The sequence below is a fragment of the Thrips palmi genome, unplaced genomic scaffold (genome assembly GCF_012932325.1).
Source record: "Thrips palmi isolate BJ-2018 unplaced genomic scaffold, TpBJ-2018v1 HiC_scaffold_10, whole genome shotgun sequence".
In the NCBI taxonomy this organism is placed as follows: domain Eukaryota; kingdom Metazoa; phylum Arthropoda; class Insecta; order Thysanoptera; family Thripidae; genus Thrips; species Thrips palmi.
The window spans coordinates 8,061,209-8,087,551 of record NW_023144621.1 but is presented as its reverse complement, the minus strand read 5'-3'; the positions used below and the strand labels follow the sequence as shown (position 1 = coordinate 8,087,551).

The window sequence follows — 26,343 nt, the reverse complement described above, 5'->3', positions numbered from 1 at the left end:
ATCGAATTTCTACACAAACAGTACTGTACAGAGTATTTCATTTATCATAATCATTATTTTCAAACAGTTTTTACAAAAATGAAAATGAACACAACAAAATAAGCAAAAGAGATGTGCAAGGGGGAGTCCGTCATGCCCCACAAATATTATCTTTTTGTACTGGTTGTTTTTCACTGTCTGCTGCCTGGTGCTTTTTGTATACTTCCCTTTGAGGTGAACCACTGAGAGAGGTGCCGCCCACCACGCCATACAATAACTATACAATTGTTCAAATTTTGACAGTGAGCGTTGTGTGTTCTCCTGCTGGAACCATTCAGGACATTTTAAGGCCCTTAAGAATGGGACTTGCACAGGGATTTAGTAAATAAGAGCTCTTACATTCTTGAACCATCCGTAACCAAAATGCACAGACTGTAAAATAATACTATACAGAACTGTTCACAAAATAATCCCATCTTTTCTGAGTGTCTTCTACATCAGGTAAGTTGAATGCAAGCACCATAAAACGGTGCTCACAACAAAATTGTAGACATACATCAGATAAATGGGCTTTATGGTTTAAGCTACCACAGTTAAATTCAGCAATATGCAGCACTTAGTACCTTAAAACGGTACTAAGCTGCATATAGTGCTGAAAGGTAACTTTACATACAGTACGGGTACTTAATACAAACAACACAGTTAACGTGGTGAGAGGCAAAGGTGACTGTCCTTCATTGTCCCAAAAGCTGTCACTGGGGGTCAATGAACATTCCTAAAGAATTCATTTCAAATTTAAAGAAAAAAAAAGAAAAAAAGAGAAAAAAAAAGGAGAAAAGACAAACACAAAATAGCCAGATGAAAGAAAACTCAAGATCTATGCTTCTTTCTACAAGAATGAACTACAAAATTAAATTAAAAACAAAAATAATATGAAGTAGAACTGCAAGCAGCAGGATACAAAAACACAGCACGATTTCAAAAAAATTCTTCTGCAGTTTGAAATCAGAAAAAAAAATTGAGATCATGAACAGGACAAAGATATTGCAATGCTTTTAACTCCAACATAAATGCTTGGAAGTCCACAAATTGCTCCACAGTACTCAAATGTTGGTAGCATTAAAAAATAACACTCCTAGTTACATGAAAACTAAATAACTAAATTACTGGTTTTCAAAATTACCTTGACAGCATGCAAATTAAAAAATATTCCATGGTGGTGTTGAAAGAGAATTAGCCACAGTGACAGACACAGCAGCACTAGCCCACAAGATTGAATCAGGACAAATAATTTTTAGAGTTAACGCAAAGCAAAATAAAGGGTTTAGTTTGAATACAGATGACAAAAAATGCATTGGCCTATCTATGATAAACCAGAGTCCTAAGAATTGAATGAGGTCTCAAAACACAAACTTTAATTTTCTTTGAGCGAACCAACCAAGAGTACCAAATGATATTATTCTGAGTCAGCAGCACCATGAAAGAAACGAAATTCCAATGAAGACATTTTCTTTACATGCAACTACACAACAGGAGGCTGTGCATTAAACAATTTGCAGGTAGCCTTCAGTTGGTAGTCCATGCCAAGCTTAAGTGAATGAAGAAATGAAATAGTATATTGTCTTTTAAAGAAGCAAGGCATGCATTTAAGTTGATGTAACTCAAAAAAGAGAATTCTTCCAGTCCAGGATGAAGTTCTGATACTACACCATGATAATGTTTGAACATAAAATATCACATTTCATTTTAGGCCCCAGCAACAATGTTGCTGAACGGCAGTAACACACAGTGATTCACCTCGAGAGCACAGCTTTACACAGCACCACACATTGGACAATTAATTGTCACCATGAGGAACAAACAAAACAAATATTAGCCTGTGTTCAACACAATGTCATATTCCCTTTTATCTTCCGGAGATTTTACACAGGGATTTTCCCCATCCAAGCCAGAAGTGAGATTAAAAAAAATCTATACAATATCACTTGCGGACTTATCCGTCTTGGAAAAAGAACATTGGCAATACATTCATTATTCAGCAGTGAAGGATCTTCTGGAGCATGTTGAGTCAGCCTTATCGCATCAGTTCAGGTCCCTGTCTTCTAAGTACTTGTATTCAAATGTGAACCCTTCTCTCCTGCGCTGGATCCAATTATCAAAGTCAAAGAATATGTAGGAGCCCTAGAAAGAAGAAATGTAGTTGTTACTTGAATGTGGAGAAATTGCCAAACACCTAGAAACATCCAATTCAAAAAGGAAGAAAAGTTGAGCAGACCAAAACCATAAACCAGTGCTCACCTGTTCATATTCATCATTGATAACTCTTGGCTCTTCATGGCGCTGATACCAATGCATTAACTTTGTATGGAATCTCCAACTTTGCTTTTTCAGGGCCTTGGCTGCAAGGTACTGAGCCTTGGTCCCCTCCATATAATAGAATATGAAGAAAAGTGTTTCGTTCCCCAGCCGCTGATAGAACTCTAGGGAATCTGTATCAGGCAAAGGAACCTAAGGAGGGAAAAAGATTTATTAATAAACAACGAGTTAAGAAAATGAAAGTTCTTCAAAAATTACAAATACAAATTTTAATGAGAGCTTACCTGAGGATAATACGGTGGTGACGGACATGGAGTTCTTGCAAGGTAAGATCGTAACTTCTCTGAATCAGATGGTAATGGCAAATGATAAAATGCAGCGTCAAGCATCTGGAACTGACGTTGGTGCTCTTTCTGAAGAGGGACAGGGCCTAAAGGTGCTACTCCCAATAATGGAGGAATATGAGCTTCTGTAGTTACAGGCATCATCATCTTGGACTCCAACAAGCCTGATGAAAATAACAGAATGTTAATAAAAGCTAATAATAAACAGATCATCCAACATCTTGTGCCATGAACATCAAATAAATCTTACTTCTATTTGTCTCTGGAGGAGGAACCTCAAGACCTGCTCTATCAATAGCTTGCTGTGCAATACTTTTAAGTGAAGACAGTCCGGCAACATCACCAACATTCGGTCCATTTAATGTGGGTTGCTGCGCTGGCTGCTGTTGTGGCAGCTGTTGCTGCTGGCTTAGTGGTTGCGACTGTAGCTGAAGGGGTAGTTGGGGCTGAGGAACAGGCTGGGGTTGGCCTGACTGCTGCTGTGTTTGAACTGGCGTTGATGTGGGCAATGCCGTCACTGATGACGTGCTAAGTCCAGACGTGGGTACTGAGGTTACAGGTGATGGTGACACCAAGGCTATTGGCCCAGCTGATGAAGCTGTGGCTAATGACGCAGCTGATGCACCTAAGGTTGGTAGTGGTGAAGCTGCACTGCTCACAGGAGATGGAGGCGATGAGCAATTTACAGTTGAATTATTGTACTGGTGATGATCCATAGAATTGACCAATCCCTGGAGCCCTTGGAGCCCCTAAAAATGAAAGAGTGTGTTTAAAAATTGTATATATGTGAAAAGAAATTGAGATGATTGATTTTAGATTATGGGAAACAACACAGTGATCGACCCTTTAACTCACCTGCATTCTTAACTGTTTGCTGCCAACAATGGATGACAGTTGATTATTGGAGGAAACAGCAGGGGGAGGAGTTGAACCTGCAGATGCCTGTTGTAAGTGAGGCGGGGGATTGCTTGTGCTCGTACTGCTAACATTGCTGGTACTGCTTCCGCTACCCACAGCACCTAACGGTCTTGTGTCAACCAATGAGAGTTGGGGAGCTGGATGGTGTAGCTGCTGTTGATTACTCGATGATCCAACTGTGGTACTTAAGCTTGGAGGTTGGCTGTGAGGTGATGAAACTGGTATGGTTCCATTTTCTGTACTATGTGCTGCAGAGGAAACAAGGAAATGATCATTTTAAAAAAATATAGGGCCGTGTTTAAGTAAGTTTCACCCACAAGATAGTCAAACTGTACTTACTTGATTTACTGCTGGTGATATTGTTCGAATTATTGGAAGTTGGAGTGGTAGGAGGTGCAGGATGGCTATTTGCTGCTGCTACAGCAGCAAAATTACCCACAGAATGATTCAATAGTGAGCTTGGAGAGCTATTGTTTGGAGTTGAATGTGCCACCCCTGTACTTGTTTTGCTTGGCGTAACCATTACAGGTTTGATGCCAGGAAGGCCAGAAGTGTTTATAAGGGAATTTTGCTGGCTGGCTCTCACTGCCGTTGGTTTCACAGGCTAAATATGAAAACACAGTTGTGAGTGAGAAGACACAAGAAGCCTTAAACCAAAGTGAGAATGAAAAAACACCGAGCATACTTACACTAACTTTGGCCATTTGTTCATCTCTCTTCTTCTTTTCAGCATCAAGGGTAGGGCTCTCACTGGAATGGTTGAGATTTTGTATCGGGGAAGTAGAGGGTGATCCACCTGATCTTGTAGATGTAGGTGTTCCACCCGTATCGTTGCTGTTATTACTGTCTGTTGTTGCAGATGAGGGAAGACCTACACCAGAAAGTTCTATCTCATCAAGACCAATGATGTCATCATAGATAAACTCATTTTCTTCAAAGTCTGGCTCTTGCGAGGCTTCAATGTAATACTCCACATCATCTTTAATTTTTCTTATCTGAAAATATAGAAGAAAAATATTTTAACTCTACTGACAACTTAAGTCTCAAAATCAACAAAGAAAGGATTCTTTTTTTAAAATTACCTGCCCTACTTCCACTGCAGTATTATCCAACATCCTTAGAAGTGTCTCCAGCTTCCGGATATGGAAACGATGTTTCTCTAACTTTCCTTTCAGCTCATCCATACGATCTTGCTTGTCTTTATCTAACCTCTTCTTCTTGCCCGCAAGGAGGGACTCGATTTCTGACTCAAATTGGTCCAACTGTTAGGGGAGAAATCAATTAATTACTTAGCAAACACTCTATCAATGAACACACATAAGAACATTGCCATAGACAAGCATTTCAGCATAACATTATTCAGTGATCTGATCATTTGAATGATGCACGGGCATAAATTAAAACTGCAAGAGGCAAGGATAAAACCCATCAAACTGTCACTAAACTCATTTGATGACTTGCCTGAATATTGAGCGCGTCGATGGATGTGACTAGCCAGCAGCTGATCTCCTCGCGTTCCTTCTGCGCTGGATCCAGTTTTTGTGCAGCTCCGAGACCCTCTTTGGAGTAAGCTTTGGTTTTTGTTTCCCGCTCCACTACTTTAAACCTCTCCATTTGCTAAGAGGAAATAGAAAAACAGTAGAAAATGTGAAAATTTCTGTCTGAAATTAAGGCCCAACAAGATCTCACAATAACTTACAGTTTCTATCCACTTTCGGTCTTCAATGAGCGGTCCCTTGTCCTTGATATCCGGAGAAGCAATCCACACTTTAAGCTGATCCCGTAACCTCTGCAACTTTTTAATCTCCTTCTTGAGATCAGCCTCATATTTCTCCTTTTGGTTACTGTTTGTGGCATTGTGAACTTTGTGCCAGATGTCTTCAAACGTTTCTACGCCTTCTGCGACTTTCTTATGACACCGGTCTATTTCACCTGGAAAACGAGGCAATGAACACACATAAGAACATTGCCATAGACACGCATTTCAGCATAACATTATTCAGTGATCTGATCCTTTGAATGATGCACGGGCATAAATTAAAACTGCTAGAGGCAAGGATAAAACCCATCAAACAAACATGAGTAATGCACTTTGCAAAAAATGGATCAGTTTATGAGAGTGACATGAACCTAGAGAGAGATTGCCCAATGCCAGCAGAGCATATTCACACAAATATTTTACCTCTCGAAGCCAAAGGTGCATATTCGGAGGCAAGGCGTGAAAGAATAGGAATCACTCTTTAAGACACGAATCAAGGAGTGTTTCATTGAGAAAGGGACACATTCAAAGATTAGAAGATGCAGCAGGATGTTAACAATTGGACACCTAACCTCACTTTAAGACTGCAAGCAACCGTGAATAATGGGAGTTTTCTTCGAAACTGGAGTCTATCAGGATAATGGCAAACTGATTTAAGACCAGGAATGGGTCATGATCCTACGAAAATTGTAAAAATGGTACTGCCTTCCAGGAAAAAGAAAGAAAACACAATGGCATCATAGACCACAGAAGCTGTCATAGCCCTGAGATGGTGAGCAGTTAGATGTAAACCATTCAGGCGAGGAAATTTTAAAGCCTGAAACATTGAAAGGAGGTTCCACTTGGAGAAAGGACAAGGAAATTTGTTAAATTATGAGCAGACCGTTAGGCCTAGGCTGAGCTTTCATCTGTGTTGTTGTGGTGAGTTGAAAGAGTCTGTGTGACCACACACAAGTTTGAGGGTTATTGGGGCAAAGTTTAATAGTAGCTTAGAAAAGAGTTATTCATTACGACTCTAACCGGCAGTTTTGGGTTTCATTTTAATTGATAGTTGCCTCTCATTAACTGTACACAAACTGTAAACAGGTCGGAGAGAGGTCATGTATTTCTCATCTTTTAAGACCTTTCCTCTTACCTTGGAGCTTTCTCGTCGCGGCCATGGCTAAGTTAACGTGTGGTACAATAATTCTGACATAGTCCAAATCTACAGAATGAAGACACAATGCGAATAGTAACGAATATTTTTGTCTGAATTGTGTTCAACTAAAGCTTTGTTCATACAAGATGGCTACCTCTCCTATCAGTCGATTCACCTTCTTTATCCGTATCCTTCCACGACGAAAGATAGTACGCACTAGCGTGGAAACAAAAAAGTGCTCGAATGAAAGTAAGCAACCATTAGTTGAGAGAATTTCGACAGAGAAAAATATTTGACAGGTGAAAAGACATCAAGGAAAATTAAATAGCTTCGCAGAAGACTTTTCAAAGACAGCAACTTTACTCCACGAAGGCCGTGTTCTTCCGCTTGTGGGACTTTCGCGGTGCGCAGTGCCTGGCGAAAAACAAACGAGGCTCGAAGCAATCAGCTGTTGTTTTTCTGATTATCTGCATTAAGCAACTTTGAAATGTCATCTTCAATTAGTCTTCTCTTACTCGTGATGAATATGTGTTCTTTCATTCTCAGCCTATTTTATTCGGCTGCCATTCGTTTCTATCCTCACAATGACGTGCCGCTTGCAGCAAGTGAGGTTATGTTTCCCTGTGGGAAATCACAGCATCATGTTTTGGGCACAACCTCTAGAGAAACGACGCTCAGCTTAGTGAAATTACTTCTCTTTATCGCACCCTGTGCAGGTATGCCCGTGTGACTGTTTTAAGTATTAACTCTAATTTTTTTTAGTTCTGAATTTTGACAGCGTTTCGCTTGATTGTTTCTTTTAGATATCATATATTCCTGTATTCAGAAGATCAATCATCCCTTTTCTTAATTCGATTGCCATTGTCTATCGACACCTTGAGACACTTGGCCGCAAATCTACCCGTTCGGTTTGAATTTGGCGGCTTTTTGACAATGCCCAGTTCCGGGAATGACCACCAGGGGCGCTGAGTTCGAGTTTGTAAACAAATGTCGGGGCAGCGGTCTGTGTGATTTTGAGCGCAAGGAGAGACTGCAATAAAAATCGGTGCCGTAGGTATTCGGTGCTGCGGACTGACTGGTTTTACTTTCCATTTGAAGCAGGGCTTCTACATTCGTAATGAGGAGTCTGTCCCAGAATGATAGAGACCTTCCAAAATGTGGAAAGTTGTCGAAAGAAGGAGAGGGGTCAGACCTCAGTCTGAGTGGATCGCAGGTAATATTTTACACTACATGGTCCATTAAATTTATATATGTATCTTTCTTAATTCAAAATGCAGAGAAATTTACCACTGACCGAAAAATTTTATAAAGGCAAAACAACAATTGTGTGACATTCAGAAATCTGAAATGTATGCAAGAAGTTGTTTGTATTGTTGACTCCTTATCCATTTCAAGGCTTCAATAATCACATGGTAATTTTTGTCGTTCTTGTTTTAGGTCAGCCTAGTATCAAGATCTCGCTCTGTGGTAGGGAAAGCAAGTTTTCGGGCCCTCAGTGTTTCTGGTCCAAGAGTCAGAAGGCCAATGTCTGCTGTCCCAGCCTTGTCATTCACAGTATGTGCTTTTTCTTTATTCATGCAACTCAATTAAGTTTTTAACAAAAACAACTAAAAAATTGCTTCTTTTTTTTTGAAATTTTGAAGGAAATCACTCGTGACAAGCGGAGACCGTACTCTGCTGATAGTCAGATGTTACTTTCATCATGTCAGCAAAAACGAAATAAACTTTCTGCCCGTTTTTCTATGTCAATAGACCCTATTGGATTGTCCCATCATGGTAAGGAATTTGGTTTTCCTTTTCTCAACTGAAAATTCCTGCCTCAAAACTGACTTATTCTTTATTTTTATTTTTTACATGATGTTTAAAAATATTGTTATTTCTTTTAATGTTTAGATACTGAGACTGATGGAGACATAGAATTTTCATCCTCAACACTGGTTAGCTCTCAGTTATCTGATCAATTGGGTGGAGCATGGATGGAGCTAGAAAGGAGAGGACTCTATTTGGGGCAGTCCAGTGCACCTCCACCCTCATCTACAGACAATGGCTCAGATTTGCTGTGTTACAGTGATGCATCAGATGAACGTCCCAGATCTGAAAAGAGCTTGGGTGAGCGTATCCAGGCCATGGCCCGGGACCATGTGCAGCAAGATAGGCCATCATGTGCCCCTAAATCGGTGCATGAGGAAATTTCAGATGGGATTCAATTGGAAAAATACATGAATGGTGATGACCCAAGAAAGTTGTCAACAAAAGAATTGCACCTCAGAATGGTGGAGTCTGGCCTTATTTCTGTTTCTCCTCAACAGTCAGCAGCATATGAGCCAAAAAGCAATGACTCATCTAGGTTTAAATCTGAATACAGTTGTCATGCAGACACCAATCCAGACCCATCTCAGCAGAAGACTGAGCTGCAGGGAAGAATTGGAATGGGACGCCCTCTGCACCCTGATATCCTTATTTCAGAACCAGGACCTAGTGAGTTTTGGAATGAACACCAAGATTTCTTTCAGGAAGGTATGAATTCTACTTGTATTGACCAAATAAGCTTTCCAAAAGAACATGATGTGGATTCATTTGAGGGTGATTCAAGCTGCAGTAATAGTGGTGTCAACTCACAGAGAAGAGGCAGAGATGTTACCACTTCCTCACTTTTTCTTGGCCATACCAGCCATGAAAATGATAATCCTATTAGTTGGCGGAAAGAAGATTTAGCACCTGTACGATTTCAGCAATGGGTGACAGATGCTCAAAAAAGTAGTGGAAATGTTTCAAATAGTGCAACTGTGACATCTCCATTCTTTTGTAATGTTCGTTCCTCTCATCCTCTTGGTGATAAAAAATCTGTGGATCTTGATTGCACTGTTGAAGAAGTCTACACCGATTCTGAATATTCCAAGATGTACGATTCTTCAAGATTCAAAGAGAAACCTGTAAAGTGCCCATCTGAAACTGAAAGTAATGCCACTAAAACAGCTTCAAATTTTGAATCCCATATTGTCTTGAAAGGTGATAGTGAAACTCTATGCTCTACTACTACAAATGTAATGAAATCAGAACAAGATTCTAAGTTTAGAAGTGATTCAGATGCTAGCAATATATGTGATCACTCTGCTATATTAGAGCCCACTAAACTTGCAGCAGGGCACACTGACGGTACAATGAACCTTCGTGTGGCTACCAAGCCATTGACTAACATTGATTCTGGAGAAAAGTGTGGGAAAACTACCTCAAGTATTTTCAAAGAAGAACAATCCATTGACAAAAAACCAACAAAATCTAATTCTTTCTCTGAAAAAAAAATTCATAGTCCAAAGAATGATAGCAAAAAGGAACAGAACCATCAGGTAACACTTGGATCAAAGAGGAAAAATGAAACCAAGATAGTAAGTTCCATTTGAAACTGAAATATTTTCTGTACACTGTAATTTTTTGTTCTGTTAAAATTTTTGTTCTAATTTCTTTTTTCTTTTCAAAATTTTAAATGCTAGAACTCAGTTGGAAGGCGTTGCGGCAAAGGTCCTCTGAGCCATCGCAGTTTAAGTCAACCCAAAGAAGAGGTCTTACCTGGAGAAAGTCAACCTGAATTACTCTCATGGATGGCAATGTGTTCTGATGAGCTTGAAGACAGTACCAGACCTTGCAGTAATTTGCAGAATGAGATTTGTGAAGGAGAGAAGGATGTAGAGTCTCCATACAATGAAATTATGACAATATTGAGGGTGCTTGAAGAAAAGGAAGATGAAAGTTCTTGTGAGTTGTATTTTAAATCTTTCTGAGTGTAATTTTTTTCTGAATTATGCATTACGTTTTATCTTATTACCTCAGTGATGAAAATACTCAACAAAAGAAGTGAGTTAAAGACACCAAGTGAGACACCATCACTGCTTGGAACTCTTATTTCAACTGCAGAGAGTGACAATGCATCAAGTGCAGTAAATCAGAGAGAATTTGAATATTCAAGATCTTCACCCTGTGTTGATGGAATTAATGCTGGAGTACATTCTGAGTTAAAACTCACCACAAAAGTTGATCCTTCAAGCAAACCTCAGAATTCTGCTGCATGTGTTGGTGAAGTGAGCCAAAAACAACAGCCGTCTGTCCAAGGAGAATTAAGGTTTGTAATACCACATAAATAATTTTGGCTTCAAGGGTTTCCTCATGGGATTCTGCAAACTTTTTTGCAACCTCAACAATGCAATACTATTTTTAACTGCATGCTCTGAAATCCTATTTGATTGATGTACAATTGAAATTATTGTTTTTTCTTTTTTTTTTCCATATAGAGATCTTCTGACATTTCTTGATGCTGTGGATCAGAGTTGCTCTTCAGTTCTTCAACCAAAGATCACACCTAGTCCAAGAGCTTCTCCTTCTCCACCTAGTGCATCAGAAGATCCCCACAAGTAAGAATGGTCCTCAACCAGTACTGTAATGTGTTTTAACAATCTGTTTTCGTTTCAATCTTGACTGCTTTGAACCAACCTTTTAGTTTAGAGGAACTGTTAATGATGGGACGTTCTGAATTGGCCCAAGAGATTGTCTCACTGAGACTGGCCTTAGAAGATAGAGATGCAACGATAAATTTGCTGCGCACCGCACTTCGGGAACAAAAAGACTCTCAAGCAAGGCAAAATGCTGCTCATAAGTCAGAACTTGAGAACCAGATGCGTCAAGTGAAGGCTGAGTGTGAAGCAGTAATCAAGAGGCATCAGAAGTTTATTGATCAGGTAAAGGAAGTGGCTAGTGATTGGCAATAACAATTACTTAATAAAAGTTGTAATCATATCACTTATGAATTTCTAGTTGATTGCTGATAAAGCATCTCTAAGCAAACGTTGTGAATCGTTAGTGCTTGAAGCTAAAGAGACCGAAGAAAAGCATGTCAAAGCACTTTCTAACGTGGAGGACAAGCATAAGGTTGAGATGCAAAGGATTAAAGACATAACAGCAGCAACAGAAAAATTGAAACGAGAACGTTGGGTTGAAAATAAAACACAAAAAATCAAGGTAAATTTTTTATGCAAATTAACTTTTTAAAATTCATATTGTGTATTCAACTTATTTCATACCCTCAAATTGTTTGCAGGAATTAACTGTTCGAGGATTAGAACCAGAACTTACTCGACTGAACAGCCAGCATGAGCAAGAAATGTCAGCTCTACGAACCTTGCATGCTCAGGAACTAGAACAAATGGAAGTCCGCGCTGCTCGACGAGCAGCGCAACAAATGGAAGTTCTTCGGGAACAACTTGTTCAGGAGAAAGAAGAAGCACTTGCAAGAGAGCGAGATATGTTAAGACAGAGGTTTTATTCTTTTTCATATTTTTAAAAATGATTTTTGACTGTCAGTTAAGTAGTGTAATTGGTATTGTTTTTTTCTAATCTGAAGAATGGAGAAGCAACAGCTTCTTTTTGAAGAGGAGGGTGCAGAGCAGCGCCGCCGCCTAGTTGCTGAGGTTCGTCGTGAGCAAGATAGACTTGCTACCTTGGAATCAAGGCTTGAAGTGCAATTTGAGGAAAGAAAGCGAGCTCTGGAGAGAGAAGTAGAACAAGAAAGAGAGCGCATTCGCCGAGACTACGCTGATAAACTCAATGAGATGCATCGGAAGCAGCAGGTATGTGTTGTTGTAACTGTCTGTGTAGTTGATAGAATTTTCTCTGTATGTTTCTTTCTTAGGCATTTCATATCATTTTTTTTAGAATGAAATGCTCCAGTTTCGTGAATCGCTCAAAGCAGAAAAAGAGGCATGGGCGGAGACATATCAGCAGCAGCAGAAGCAAACTCTTTCACAGACGACCAATGAAATTCGAGATCAGTTAAAGAGGGAGAGGGATCGAGAAATTGAGGTGGTAATTGAAAGACTGGAGAGTGAAGCTACTATCTCACGAGAGGAAAGAGAGAAAGCTGCTGAGAACCGACTGAGGTAATTATTAAATCGTTTTTCCATTAGAGAGCCTATGCGGTACTCATGTAATTCATTAAAGAAACCTCTAACTGTGCAGGCGAGTTCGTGAACAATTGACAGCTGAGCTAAGAGATGTTGAGTTATCCCTGAACACACTCAAAGAAAAGCATGCGGAATTAAGAGCTCAGCTGCAAGACAGAGAAGACAAACTTGTTAGTTCAGAAGCCCTTAATCGCAGTTTGCACACCCAGTGTGTAGAAACACGGAAGGCAAGTCAAGAAACCAAAAAAAACCTATTTATGAGAACTTTAAAAAAAACAAATAATAATAATAATAAAATGTTTACCTGTGCAGATAGCGGATCAGTTATCTGCCGAGAGAGCAGATTTAAAGCAGGTGTTGCAAGCTGAACTCAGCAGTGATATGGAGGCTCTTAGACAACAACTATCTGAGCAGCACTCCAGGCATCAACAACAACTGCAAATACTTGCTGAGCAATCGGAACGTGAGAGGCAGACACATCAACAAGAATTGCAACAGTTATTTGATCGGTATGATATATAGTTTCCTGGGCTACTGTGTGTTGATCAAGTACATGTTTGAGAGCAAGCCCTGAACAGACATAACGATGCAGTATTTTTATTCATTTAAAATTTTTCTTCTGTTTTTCAGGGTAAAATTGGCCATAGCCAAGAAAGAGGATGTTGTGAAGGTTGCAAAAGCGAGGCAGAGGGCTGCTGAGGACCAAATTTCACATCTTCAAGCTTTGTTAGAGCACAGAAGAAAGGAATCTCTTCTGTCCTAATCGATCTTAGTCAGTGCGTTTATGTTTTGAAAGCGCACCAGGATTAATTTGCAGTGGAGTCTGGGCTTTTCATACTTGCAAAGACTGAGTCAAGCATTCTAGTCATAGTGGTATTATGGTGTATCATAGCTGTTGCATGAATTTTATGGTGCATTTCTTTGAACATGATAACTATGTTGAAGAAATTAATTTTTTTGAGAAATGTAATCCTTTTCTTTTTGTTTTTGCTTATCTTGGTTTGCTGTAGGTCATTTCCAATCTGTTTGTTTTTTCTTTGTTTTGATTTTTGTTGAGCTTAGTATTGTACAATACAGATCATTGAAAACATAACTTCTCTGGGTTTTCATTTTTACTTTATTTCTAAGATGATGCCTTGTACTTTTGAGAACAGCAAACACAGTAGACGAGTACAAAAATTCACACAAACATTTTTGCTATTAAAGCAATGACCGTGGTTTCTAAACAAATTACAAATGTAGAAGAACATAAATAACCCTACGATACAAAAACTAAAAGACGAGAAAGTTGGCATTTCATACAAAATGCATAAATTAATTGGTTCAATGGCCTAGTTTTCTACTAAATCCTAAACAACAACAAAAAAATTGATTCAAGTTCTGATTTATTACTTCTGTAGTTTCTGGGACCCCATTTCCAAAATGCGAGTAAAATCGGGGAAGTATAGACATAGAAATTTGATCTGATTATGGTTATTGGACGGAATTCAAGAAGAAACGGTGTGCAGATTCAACTTCTAGAATGTGCAGCTGTAACTTTTGTATTCATTTTAATATTTAAAAATTTTGTGTCCCAATCTGACTAGCAAGAGTGGATTACACGATCTCTACACATACTTTCAAAAGTCACCCAATGAAATGCAAGCTTTATCACAGGCAACGACGACACTCACGGGCATTAGTTAAAACATTGATTTATCATTACTAGTTGTGGCTCTGGATGGGTTCGAGAATAATGCCTTGCGCTGATTGAAAGCGATCAAATATTTCGTGAAGATTGTACATTCGTTGGGACAAGCAATGTAGAGTGACACAATACCAGGACGTCTATCTACACTGAGGACCTAAGGTAATCCCAGGCAGAACAGAAAGAAAGAGGAGGATGTCGTTTTGGGAAACATAGCGAAAGCGCCTGACATCCGTGGGGTAGGCTAGCCCGCTCAACACGGGTGTCCTGCAGGCATGCCTACGCTTGACTTCGCAGGCGCTCGCCCGGGATGCAGCCTTCTCTTTGTATATTGACCAAAATGAATTGGTCATTCGTTAGTCCTACCCAGGGGGTACCGTCACCGATCGGGCAGACAGAGGTCCTGGTGCCGTACGACACCGAAAGCTATCACACATTGGTTTGAATGAGGAACGGTATAGCGGCCCGATGCCCGCCCACCGTGTTTCCATTTATCCGGAGGCCGTTAAGTGGGTGGCGCCTTGCTCGGCCTGCTCGGCCTGCTCGGCGCGAGAGGAGAGGGTGAAGGCCCCCGCTGCACCGGTCGAGCAGTGCCCCGCCTCACCGCACCCCGCCCCACCTCACCCCGCCTCGCCCCACGCTGCAGCGGCGCGGCCTGGGCGTCGCGAGAGCTCTGCACGTTCGCGACTGTTCTGCATCGTGTTTTTATGATCAGCGCGAAGAGGAGACGGAGCTGGGATGCGGCGCGCTAGAAGAACAAGGCGCACACCGCCATGGTAGTTGGACAAGGTCCGGCGGCCACGGATTGACGGGCTGGCTATCGGGTTTGGCCGTCTGGCCGGCCGGCGGACTACGGCGGGCTGGCCTCAGCGCCTCGCGGTGGAGTGGCTGGTGGCTGGCCTACTGGCGGCCGGCGAGCAGGACAGTGAGGGCGACGGGCACCAGGGCGAACAGGGTGACGGACAGCCCCGTGGCGCCGTTGCATCCCTCCGCCGTGCAGGCCCCGCAGAAGGTGTTCTGCACCAGCTCGGACTGCATGGCCTGGCTGACGCGGCGGCAGTGCTCCTCGGGGTTCTCGGGCATCAGCACGCAGCCGCGGATCGTGGTGTTCTGTCGCCGCGACAGCGCGTTGGTCACTGCGGGAAGAGGCGGGTCAGTAAAAAGTCAAAAGGACATCCAAAAGGATCGTTTGTCGTCTAAGCTACTTCAAGTCAAGTTAGGGCGGGTCGCGATGGAGGCACTTACCGAACACGTCGATCTTCTGGCAGCCCATGGTGGACTGGCCGCCGCCGTACTGCGCGTACCGCTCGCCGAACGCGTCCACGCCCAGGCCAGCCGAGGCGCCCAGCACGTTGGCCATCTGGCGCGCGGCGCGCTTCACCTGCTCGACGGTGCACTCGGTGGGCAGCATCGTCTTCTCCATGGGATCAGCGCAGCGGGGGTCGTGGTCGGAGCTGCAGGTGTAGCAACGGATGGCCTCGGAACCTGCGCGACAACAAGAACAGGGTTAGCCTCAGAGTCTGGAAACCGGACGCCATCGACTGCACCGATCGAGGCTCTGCTGCCACCATCATAACAAGTCTACTTTCCGCGAGTGTGGGCGGGGCGCGTCCAAGGGGCAAGGGCGGGTCTTAATGAGAGGACTTCCTGACGGACGGGCCGCGCCGCCGCGCCGCAGCGTCATCCAGTTAGACAGTTAGACCGCACGGCGTGAGTCACACAGCCTCGCAGTCAGCCGCAAGGACCGACCGGCTGACCCGACTGACCCGGTGGGCCGTGGAGGTCGCCGACAGGAAATGCAACCCAGCCGGCCGGCCGCAGGGCAAGGACTCGCCGGCAGCACGCGGTGACGCGTGAGGAGCTCGGCTCCAGTGTACCAGCATGCCGGCCGGCGCGTGGAACTTGGGCCCCAGTGTACCACGGTGTACCAGCATGCCGGCCGGCACGGAGGCGGCCGGCGCGCGCGGAGCAGCGGTCCAATTATTTCGTTAGGAAGGACGAGGATGGGGATGGGGGAGTGACACGACACGAGGCAGACGAGCATTTACCAGGAATTAGGGAAATGAGCGAGACGCAGTGTGTATGGCCCGGCCGGCGCGGTGCGGCGAGGGCGTGGGTGAACCAGTGAACATGTCCTGGTAGACTCTACCCGCGCGCCAGCGCCGGGTAAAGTGATTTCAATTGGCGGCACCAGCACCGGACACGACGCAACTCACGGCGCCCAAGTTCAAATCTCGGCGCGACCAGGGTGGCCGCCGACACCTCGAGAGGAAGTGCCAAATTATGACCTTCACGACATAAGGTGGTGATTTTGGAGGAGGGGTGGGGAACCCCGTTGTGCCTTTAATTACGAACAAAACTCTTTGGCTCAAAGAAATGATTCGTATAGGTTCAAAGACCTTTCTTTTCTGTTGGGTTTTTATTTTTGTCAGTGCAGGACGCAATGATGCATTATGGCCCTCACGACACCAGCCATTGTCCGGATAGTAATAAACGGGAGCAATAAAGTAAACTCGGAAACTCTTATTTCGTTTTTCATCAAGCAAGAGCAGCGGGCCCCGGCGAAGGGAAACTCTTATTTCCCGCCCACGCTCCTAGTAGAGTCCCTAGCTTAAGGACTCCCAACTCCGAGCCACGAGGCACGCAGCAGGCCAATGCCGAACAGCGCCTTCGTCACTCTGTCTCTCTCGCACTCATGGAACGCACTCATGGTCCCGTAAGGGGTGCGAGAGAGACAGAGTGATGAACGAAACCAGCCAGCTGGCCGCCACCGGGACACTGAAGACCCCACCGCCGCGCGCTCCCGCTCCCCTTCATGGTCAAGGAAAACCTGCCCCCTTCTGAATGAACACCAGCCGGGCGCCTTGCGTCAGGACGGCCAGCACGGCCAGGACACCAGCTGGCACAGGTGCAACACTCGCCCCGCTCGCCACAGCAGGAGGGGCGGAAGGAAGTCCCTTCGCTTTCGGAGGGACTTCCACCGTTTCGTCGTGGCCGCTGTTTTCCCGTGGCCGATCTGGTTCTGGCGCAGCTCGGTAGCACGCAACTCAAGACTGGTCCGGCGGATTGGACTTGCTGGATTAGCGCCGTGCCGTGACGGGGCCACGGGCCACGGGCAGCACGGGCCACCATTGGGGCCACCATTGGGGCCGCGGGGCCGTGAACGAACAATGGGGCCTCGGATCGCGCTTAATGGCCTGCATCGCGGCCTGCATCTTGGTCTTGGTCATCACACCGCACCAGTGCCGCGTGCCGCCCGGGCGTCACCCATAGTGCCCCCTCCCCAGTCCCTTTTTGGGCGAGCGGGGTGCTCCATGCCCGGACGGTGAGGCTTCCCAAGCACCTGCTTCCACAGGTGCGCGGACGGGCGGACACAGGACGCGCCAGCCACCCGAAGGGCCACCCGATCCGCCGAGGTGGCAGGAGGCGGGCGTGGGTCGGAATCGCGGCAAGGCGCCGAGATTTTTCATCCGAGTGGCGATAGTCGAATCAGCAGCCAATCGGAGCGCCGAGCGCAGCGCGGACGCGCGGCAGCAGCCGTGGTGCGACTTTTCAGGAAAGGAGCGGCGAAGGACTCCGCAGGAGGCGCGGCCAGGTGCGGCGTGCGGCGCCAAGGTGCCCTCCACGACGGCGGCCTCGCCACCGCCGCCGCCAAGCAGAACCAAGCCGAGACCCGTTCAGACTTGTTTGTTTAGCCCGGCGCAGCGCAGCGTTCCACTTGGATACTCGAATCTCATCTGCCATTCATTCAGAAGCCAAAAGTCGATCTGAAATGTCGCAAGTCGGTTCGCGAACGCTGCCTTCTCGGCAGGAAGTCCCAGGCACCCGCCGGTACAGTCCACTCCAAAAACCGCGTTGAACCGGAACCTCGCGTTGCGGCGTTCCAATCGCAATGCGCAGCCTCGCGGAAACTGGAAACCGGAAACAATCGGAGAGGTCGAGCATCCCGGCCTTCCCGGCGACGCGAGTGCGCCAGCCAGCCAGACCGATAGGGCCGTGGGCGAGGAGGAATGGCATCGAGGCGACGCACGCCGTTCAAAGGCCGCGCACTGTCCTGTCCGGCCGATTGAGGAATGTTCGCCGACGACCACGCGTTCCACGTCGCGGCGCTTCGATTCCAAACAGTGCTGCTGTCTCTCTCGCACCAGTAAGGGTCGCCCTATGAGTGCGAGAGAGACAGAGATAGCGCGGACTTTGCAGGGCCTCGAAGGCCGCGCAGAGGAAGCGATGCACCGCGGCAGCACGCCGTCGTCCACTTCCTGGCCCTACACTGCATGAGGAGTCCCGGAGGCTCGAGGGGAGGCGGTTGCGGCGGTCAGGTTAGCGAGAGGAAGCCAGAAGCCGTACAGGGGCCGGGCGTGCCGCTCGCCGTGCCGGGTGGTTCCCCGACAACAAACGACAGGATTAGCTCAAGGGTACAATGCGTTTGCACTAACGACCGGCGTTACGTTACGTAGTTCATGCACGTCCCGAACGCGATGCAAATGCGCGCGCTATCTTGCCGTCCAGCGGGCCTGGCCGCCTGGCCGGGCCGCCCTGGCCCTTACCGGCCATACTTCTTACTTATGACTTCCCCGCTGCCGCCACTGCCGGGCCGCTGGCCGTGCCCGCCCGGGTAAGGTACCCCCAAAGCAAACCGCTTCCTCTTCCAATAACCATGAACCACGAACCTCCCTCCTCCCCGCGGCCAGTCGTTTACAGCCTCGGCTCTGCCGCGAGCCGCCCAACAGCACACGGCATTTCCTTCGATTTGGGCTTGGGCGGCCTGAGACTTGCAGAACTTGCCGCCCAACTCCATCGCACTCATGGGGCGCTCCGTAGGGGTGCGAGAGGGACAGAGCGACGAAACGATACTCCGGCATCAAGCGGCCGTTTGTCGTTGGGCCTTCCCTCGCGGTGACGTCACCGTCACGGCCGTGCGGCCACGGCTTGCCACGCCGTGCATGCTGATGAGATACGGTTCGTTCCGAGGAAGGGCGAAGGGCTTGGCGAAGGACTTGGCCTGCCGGCCGGACCCGCCACAGAAAAACAAAACCGGTCGCGGCCCTCATTGCAGCCAATTAATTACAATAATCATGAGTGCACCGCGCGCGCCGCCGCGCCACCGAGTGTTGGTCAACGTGATGGAGTACGCCGCCGCGGCCACGCGTGCTTTGGCGCGGCGTTCCAGGTCGCCAAGTTCAGCCAAGCGTTGTTGCGTGGCGCGGGTCAGTCTGAGCTGATTTACCGGAGATACCGTTGTTCGGGTGCCGGTGGAAATGTTCCCATGGCGCCGGACTTGGCCTGGACTTGGTGGGTATTAGGATAGTGCACCGCCACGCTCTGCCACGCCCACCAGCGTGACCTTGGACTCAACCAGAAGCAAAAGAAACGCTAATTTTTGTTTCCTTGCCGCCGAACAGTGTTGTTGGTGTGTTCGGCGTGGGCTGGCGGCCGCCGGCCAGGCCGAGACTGACTAGAGCTGCCGAACCCTTCGCTCCCTCCAGGCCGTCCAGGCCGTCCACCGTGCGGCGAAGGATCCCGAGGGATCGTTGCGTCGGCAGGCGGTGTTTCGCTTTGGAGTTTTCGCGTGCCGTTCCAGCCCGCCGTCCCTGCGTCCTGGGGTGACAGCGTGCTAAGCACGCGCGGCCCAGCTAGGCTTCACCTGCTTCACTTCACCTGCTTCCTGCCCGGCTACTAGCTTGCCCGAGGCCTTGCCTTGCGTTGGGGGTGGCGGCCGGCGCCAGAATCGCTAGAATCGCTGGAATACATCAAAAGGGGTACCGCGGCAACGATAAAGGGGCGGACATTTTTATTTCCGTTTTCGCAAAAGTTTATGACGGTTTGAAGCCTTGGCCGGGCGACCTTGCTATGGGGAAAAAGTTTGGTCGGCTGTGACGGTGATGATGTCACAGCTACACACTTATACACACTCAAACACGCTGGCGCGCTTTCGAGGACGATCAGCGGCGCGGCGTCGCAACGTCATGCCCCTCCTCTCTCTATCCGGCCTGGTGACACCAGTGACACACATACACACGCACGCGCGCCGCGCACGCCAACATACATTCGTACATCATATACGTACCAAAATACGAACACACACACACACACACACACACACACAAGCAAACACAATCGGCAGACCGCACCCGTGGCGGCCACGCCCCTATACCCCCTTTTAGGTCAGCCGTGCAATTACTGCCGCGAGGCCCCCGCGGCCCCCGTGCCCCCGTGGGCCCATCACTCCTCTCGCGTCGTTTCGCGGACGGCCATGATGGGTGCGATGCTCCACCGTAATCAATTTGCTGATTGAAGATTGACCGCCACGCCGCCGGGGAAGCACCACCGCGAGAGCGGGGCCGGGGGGACAGGAATAGGGAGGGAGGGACGGGGACGCGCGCCGTCGCAGACAGAGCAGTTTGCGTACAGCTGTGAATGTGTTCAAATGCATGAGCATGTCTGTGTGAGTGCGGGGCGGGGGACCGGGGGGGGGGGCGCTCTGACGAATCGCGGCGCTCCCAAGGGCGCCCCCGCACAGACTGGCCCGCATGCACACAGCGCGCGATGCACATCGCGGTGCTCGGTGCCGCGGCCCCCGCCATGCCGTGCGCGCCGACGGAGACACTACACTAGACACGGAGGCGCGACGGGCAAACCAATTATTCGTTCAAAAGGCGCGCTCGCGTGGTCCACCTAGGTCCACCCAGGCGCAACGGGACGACGCCCGGAAAAGAAAGTATGCCACGCGGCGACGAGGGGAGTCGAACGCGCGACCTGGCTCAGCGGACGATGCAATCCCGATCGGGTCACGCTGCACCGGGCAACCGGGCGCCAGAGCACGGCCTGCAGGGACACTCCGCGGTTTGTTTGGTAACCCTGGCGCGCTGCCCGCGTCGCTACGCCCGCCGTCGGCCGGGCAAGCGCAGGCAAGCCCAGAGTGGCCCAGAGTGGCGCAGAGCCTCAAGGTGCCCCGTGCCCGGGCCGTGGCCCCACGGCGGCCGGGGGGCTCGGCCCGAGGCTTGCTTCTAGCGGCGGGGTTCGCTGATTCCCTCGCGCCCGCCGCCACGCCTACAAGAGGAGGGGGATGCAGACCACCGCAACGCGAACGCGTGTTCACCAAATTTACGGAGCGGACTCCGTCCCATAGGCCCGTAGGCCCGTAGGCCCGTAGGCCCGTAGGCCCGTAGGCACGAAGAAGTACGAAGGCACGCGACGCTGCGGCGTTGCGGCATCCGCAGGGTCCAGTCCAGACGCCCGCATGTCACGCACGTGTGCACGTTCAACATGAACCGCGGCACGCGACTCCCCCCCCCCCCCTCCCCCGCACTGGCCGCACTGCCGCGGGCTGGTGAATCACACCCGCCGTTGCTCGGAGGGCATTAAGTTCACTTGACGCAGAGTCCAGTACACTGCGAGGGCGGCCGCGGTTTGCCGGCCAATGCCGAACTGCGCTGCCGTTGCTCTGTCTCGTGTCGTGGGTCTCTTACGAGTGCAAGAGAGACAAAGCGATGACACGCTGTTCGGAATCAGTCTACGGAGCGTGCCGAAGAGTGTTCTTCCTGCAAGGTCCGCGCCTGACAAACCCTGCCCACCGTCAGACCGTCGGCCTGCCAGACGGGATCCTGCACCTGCCCGGCGCGCATAATCTGTCATTTCCTCTCCGGCTTCCCGGTGGGTCCTGGTGGGCCGGAGCAGCCGGAGCGCCTCGCCTTCCCGGCCGGGTAGGGTGTCCGGGGCGACGCCCTCCCCCCCCCTCGTTTCATTGCTCGGATTTTCCTTCCTCATTCTGGACGCGGCCTACCGTTCCCGCACACGCCGAGCTTGTTCCTACCGCGCGCACCGCGCACCGCGCCTCCACGGCGGTGCCTGTCTTCATGGGGGCGGTGTTATGGCGCGACCGCACGCGACGCCGTGCTCGACGGAGCGACGGTGGACAACGGGGCAGGCGGCGAGCGCGCGGCCCGGATCCAGCGAGACACCCCGAGACACCCCGTCATGAAGACCCGCAGGGGGCTCTCATCCCTGCAGCCGACCGGGAGGGTTTCGGGCCGCTTCGCGCCCACGCCCAGGGCCACGCACGCATCCCGTGCGGCACGCCACTTTTGGAGGGACGTCGAAAGACCCGGGCCTAGACGGCCGGCCGTCCGACCGGCCTCAACGGCCTCAACCTGGTGGCGGACTTGAGGGCCTAGAGGGCCACACCCAGAATAGCACGGACGAGTCGGACAGCGGGGACAGCGCAGCGCAGCGCCGGGACGGGCGTCGGCGCCGAGCCGAGCCGAGCCGAGCCAAGCAGGCCGGCCAGGGAGGCGGGGCAGCGCGTGGGCGCGGCGTTTTGGGCCACCGGCTCCACCGCCCCCCGCCGCGCCATCGCCCCGCCGCGCCTCGTCATAGCAGTCATAGGCAGACAGCGAGGCATTCACTTGACAACACACACAAACATCCACACCTCTGTATTGCAGCCACGGGGGCGTGCGCCTTCGCTTTGTCTCGCAAGGATCGCGCTTGCTTCGCGTTCGTGAACAAAAACAATAACGAAAACAAAAGTCACCCGGCGCTGGGAGTTTTTATATCGAGCAGAAAATAAAAGGAAAGGAAGGAGTCGGATTTACATGCGACCGCGAAGCCGAGGCAGGCGAAGCAGTCTGCCGGACAGTTTGTCCATTTTCCAACGAGTCCGCTTGCTTGCCGTGCTGGCCGCGGTGGACGCCGGGCAACGCCGGGCAACGCCGGGCGGCACAAAGGCATAGCCAATACCACACGCGCACACGTACACACATACGTGCACACCCACACACACACACACATTTGACACGCACGAACAGACTTCTCGCCTGACATTCAAAGACGGCAACGTCCGCTGCACGCAACCCGTCTAGCGCCTGACCTGTGGCAGGCAGGGGGCTGGCAGGGGGCTGGCAGGGGGCTGGCGGCACCGCGCGGCCCCCACGCCGTCCCCGGAGACCCCTCACCTCGCCCTGATAGTCCTGATGGGGGTCGACAACCCCCCGCCCTGCCGGACACCGGCCCTTGCCAGCCATGCCGGCCCCTCCCCGACGGACCCCACTGAGTGGCTGAGCACCGCGAGCAAAGTGGCCGGGCCGGCGGGCCCCTTCGCGACCCCCTCAGGCCTCCGGGCTCCGGGCAGGGCGCCCCTCCCCCCTTGGCGTCCCTCACCTCTTTGGCCCGCGCGGCGCGCGCCTCGCACTCAGCCAGTCAGCCACATCCGAATCGATTCCCTTGTTTTCGCACACGACACGCTATTCTTCACACTTTCCCACGGAGTGCCTTGCCCCGATTGAGCTCTGTTACTCCAGGCTGGACGACAGACGGAAAGCTCCCTGTAGACTCTAGGACAGCGCTGCAACGCAGCGACGTAGTAATCAACGCAGAGCGTGCCCCAGCCCCAGCACAAACTGCAAGGCACTGCAAGGGCGGGGGCCGAGGGGCTGTACTTCCCCGGGACTTCCCCGCGGAGCGAGTGACCTTTTGTCGCGGCCCCCGCCAGCAACAGCGTTCTCCCTGGGATGGCCACGTACGCAGCTTCGTTCGAGAGGGTTCCTCACATGAGAGTAAAACCGCGTAAAATAGACACGCATCCTAGTACTAGTACTTGTACACGTCGAAGTCACCTCGTCTGCAAAGTCGCTTCAGGCAGCCCTTTCGGCAAAATCCGCAGATTTGAGAGTCGAGCCGCAGTGCGTGCAGGCAGTGCAGCACCCACCTGAGAGCAGTGCCACGGCGCAGAGGGCCTGCAGCAGGAACATGATGGTGCGGTCCATGGCGAGGAGCGGCGCGGCGAGCAAGGCTTAGTGGAGCGGGAAGGACGCCGGGCCGAAGACTGACGCGACGCGCTGAGCTGCGCTGGGCACTACGCGACTCGGGACTCACGCGGCTTGCAAAGCGACGGCGTCGCCTCCACCATGGCCGCCACCGCCACCGCCACTACCACCACCACCAGCGGCGCCGCCACGCCCTCTACCGTGTGGCGGCAGTAGCATGGCGGGTGCGGGCGGCTCCCGTACCGATGTCCTGCTGTCATGCCATGACGGCGCCCTCGCTGGTACACCGGATCCCTCCCCTTCTCCGAGGACTGACACCCCCTCCTCCTTTTTCCTTTCCCCTCTCCCCCTTCTCTCTCTGTCTCTCTCTCTCCACCTCCTGCTCGCCCAGGCGCTGGATCGACTTCATTCTACCTTGGCATATAGTAACACGAAGCCAAAGCTTCCCACCGACATGATCCATGAGGCGGTAAAGAGTGGAGTCCCCCCTCCCTAACCGCTCCTCTATCACCCCTCCTACCTCCAACTTCCTTCACTTGCATTGCGTACAGTTCTCCTCGAGGAAGGAAGTTGTCTAAAGTCCGCATTAAAAATGACGAGTGGGCACATGGGCGCTCTCCGAATAAGAAGTTCTGTGTAATTTCGGCCGTGTTATACATGCTGAAGCCTTCCGAATCGTGTGAAGCACACCAACTTGCTGCTTTCGGAGCGGAAGCCGGTGGCCGTACGGCGGAGGTGGTGGTAGTGTCGGTGGTGGTGGTGGTGTTGGTGGTGGTAGTGGTGGTGGTGGTGGTGGTGTGGTGCGCACGCCGCCATCAACTTTTACGTCCATTTCACTTTACATGTTAATGGCCTCGGCCACGAAAGCCTTTGCCTTCCAGCTTTCTAGCCCTCTAGCCTTCCAGCCTTCGACCGACGGCGCGTTACGGGGAAGTTCCGTTTCCTGTCACGTGGGCGGGGGAAGGGAGGGGAGGAGCCACCCCTTGCCCACAGTCGTACTACATATGACTCTGCCCCTGCCCTTGCCCAGCTGGCGCTGTTACCATTTGTTGCCTGTGTTGCCAATTTTCGAGCTTGCCTCCCCAGTCGATATTCGAGTTGAGTACAGTCACCGCGATTTTTTTTCTAGTGTGGTGACGCCCATCTGCCGTGCGCTCCTCTCTAGCAGGCCGCCGGGCCGGGGGAGCGCGTTGGGTTGCCTACGCTCTCGGCGCGGCGTGGAGAACAGGCGGCACTGACATTCAGGTCCCAGCCCAGCATGTGTTTTAAGTTTTCTTCATAACATGGAAAGGACATGTGTCGTCCTGTTTTGTTGTAAACTGCATATCTGATCAATTTCCAGTGCAGGACAGGAGATTGAAAGTCAAACCACTTGAACTAAAATATTATTTATTTGCGACAAATGCGTTCACTAATTCACAATGAGCTCGTGTGTGTTTCGCGACAAGTTTTTATGATCGCCAACCTTAACTCATTCTGATGTTTTAACACAATTACCATCGACACCTACCCAGCCATTCTGCAAATCCAAACCTTGGGTGTATTCTTGCGAAAACATATGCCCCCAGACGCAGGAAGTTCATCTCTAGTATTCGCACTTCCCCGGGGCCTGCAGCCTGGAGGGCCTGGATCACGAACTATACGCTTCTCTGGACTCCAGGGCACTCACTCGAATCCCTCGTCGGTGAGGCATTACAGCAGCATCTTACCCGTTGCGCACGACGGCAAGCCCTGAGGGCCGCGCGTAAGTCCACCCTCAAGGTCATTTCTCAAGGCCACCCTCAAGGCCACCCTCGAGGCCACCCTCAAGGCTACCCTCAAGGCTGCCACAGCGCGCGGTGGAGGCCGAGTACAAACGCGGCGACCGCTGCCGCCACGCTGGAGGCCCTGGCCGTGGAGGCCGTGTTGCACCCGTCGCCGTCGCACAGCTCGCAGGACTCGGTCTCCCCCAGGGCGGCGGCCAGCGCCTCGCACGGATCCTGGCCCAGGATACGTCCGGGCGCGCAACCCCGGTCCGTGATCAACTCCCCGTCCACTGCAACATTCAGGCCGAAAACTCGGCCATTACTGGAGTTCGAAGCAACGCGCGCACGGGAGGCATGATGGCTTGCCGATACCGGAAGTAGGACAGGCAAGCTAAGACAGCTAAGCTACTTCACAAGCAGTGCGGACTCACCCTCCATGTCTACTTTGTGGCAGGCCGCGTCGGGGTCCTGGTCGTCGAAGCCGCGCTGGCTGCCCCTGTTGCCCTGCCGCTGGTTGCCCTGCTGGTTGCCCTGCTGGCCGCCTTGCTGGCCGCCCCTCTGGCCGAGAAGTCCACCGCCGTGCTCACGGCCGTGCTGCTGGCCCTGCCCGGAAGACTGCCCGGGGAACGCGCCCGCCGCCGCCAAGCTAGCTTGCGTCGAGGCCTTCACCGCGGCCCAGACGTCCCCGCCTCCTGGAGCGCGCTGCCCGAGGCGCGACAGCAGCCCATTCACCTGCAGGCAC

General features: G+C 50.4%; 3 protein-coding genes across 6 annotated transcripts; 1 reads left to right on the top strand and 2 right to left on the bottom strand.

Annotated features, from left to right (window-relative positions):
- Window positions 1-435: 435 nt before the first annotated feature.
- LOC117645491 (CCR4-NOT transcription complex subunit 3) lies at window positions 436-6,615 on the bottom strand. Its single transcript, XM_034385744.1, has 11 exons — window positions 6,452-6,615; window positions 5,257-5,489; window positions 5,019-5,174; window positions 4,640-4,819; window positions 4,247-4,552; window positions 3,897-4,161; window positions 3,495-3,805; window positions 2,890-3,388; window positions 2,580-2,803; window positions 2,278-2,487; window positions 436-2,160 (listed from the first exon to the last, which is right to left on the bottom strand). Exons 1-11 carry the CDS (start codon window positions 6,474-6,476, stop codon window positions 2,062-2,064), a joined length of 2,508 nt encoding a protein of 835 aa, XP_034241635.1. The 5' UTR covers window positions 6,477-6,615; the 3' UTR covers window positions 436-2,061.
- Window positions 6,616-6,663: 48 nt separating this feature from the next.
- On the top strand, window positions 6,664-13,463 carry LOC117645469 (centrosomal protein of 131 kDa). Of its 4 annotated transcripts, none has more exons than XM_034385708.1 (18): window positions 6,664-6,703; window positions 7,001-7,170; window positions 7,258-7,455; window positions 7,556-7,667; window positions 7,892-8,008; window positions 8,098-8,230; window positions 8,348-9,840; window positions 9,946-10,207; window positions 10,283-10,571; window positions 10,741-10,860; window positions 10,947-11,184; window positions 11,261-11,464; window positions 11,544-11,761; window positions 11,847-12,072; window positions 12,158-12,381; window positions 12,461-12,632; window positions 12,718-12,914; window positions 13,036-13,168. In XM_034385708.1, the coding sequence occupies exons 3-18, from the start codon at window positions 7,442-7,444 to the stop codon at window positions 13,166-13,168; spliced, it is 4,152 nt and encodes a 1,383-aa protein (XP_034241599.1). In that variant the 5' UTR covers window positions 6,664-6,703; window positions 7,001-7,170; window positions 7,258-7,441. The 4 variants fall into 4 exon arrangements, with proteins under 4 accessions (XP_034241599.1, XP_034241606.1, XP_034241612.1 ...); XM_034385715.1 differs by lacking the exon at window positions 6,664-6,703 and adding an exon at window positions 6,759-6,857; XM_034385721.1 differs by lacking the exon at window positions 6,664-6,703 and having other exon boundaries at window positions 6,864-7,170; window positions 13,036-13,463.
- Window positions 13,464-13,502: 39 nt separating this feature from the next.
- LOC117645497 lies at window positions 13,503-23,989 on the bottom strand. The gene is made up of 3 exons (XM_034385756.1): window positions 23,799-23,989; window positions 15,338-15,577; window positions 13,503-15,228 (listed from the first exon to the last, which is right to left on the bottom strand). Exons 1-3 carry the CDS (start codon window positions 23,854-23,856, stop codon window positions 14,993-14,995), a joined length of 534 nt encoding a protein of 177 aa, XP_034241647.1. The 5' UTR covers window positions 23,857-23,989; the 3' UTR covers window positions 13,503-14,992.
- Window positions 23,990-26,343: the final 2,354 nt, after the last annotated feature.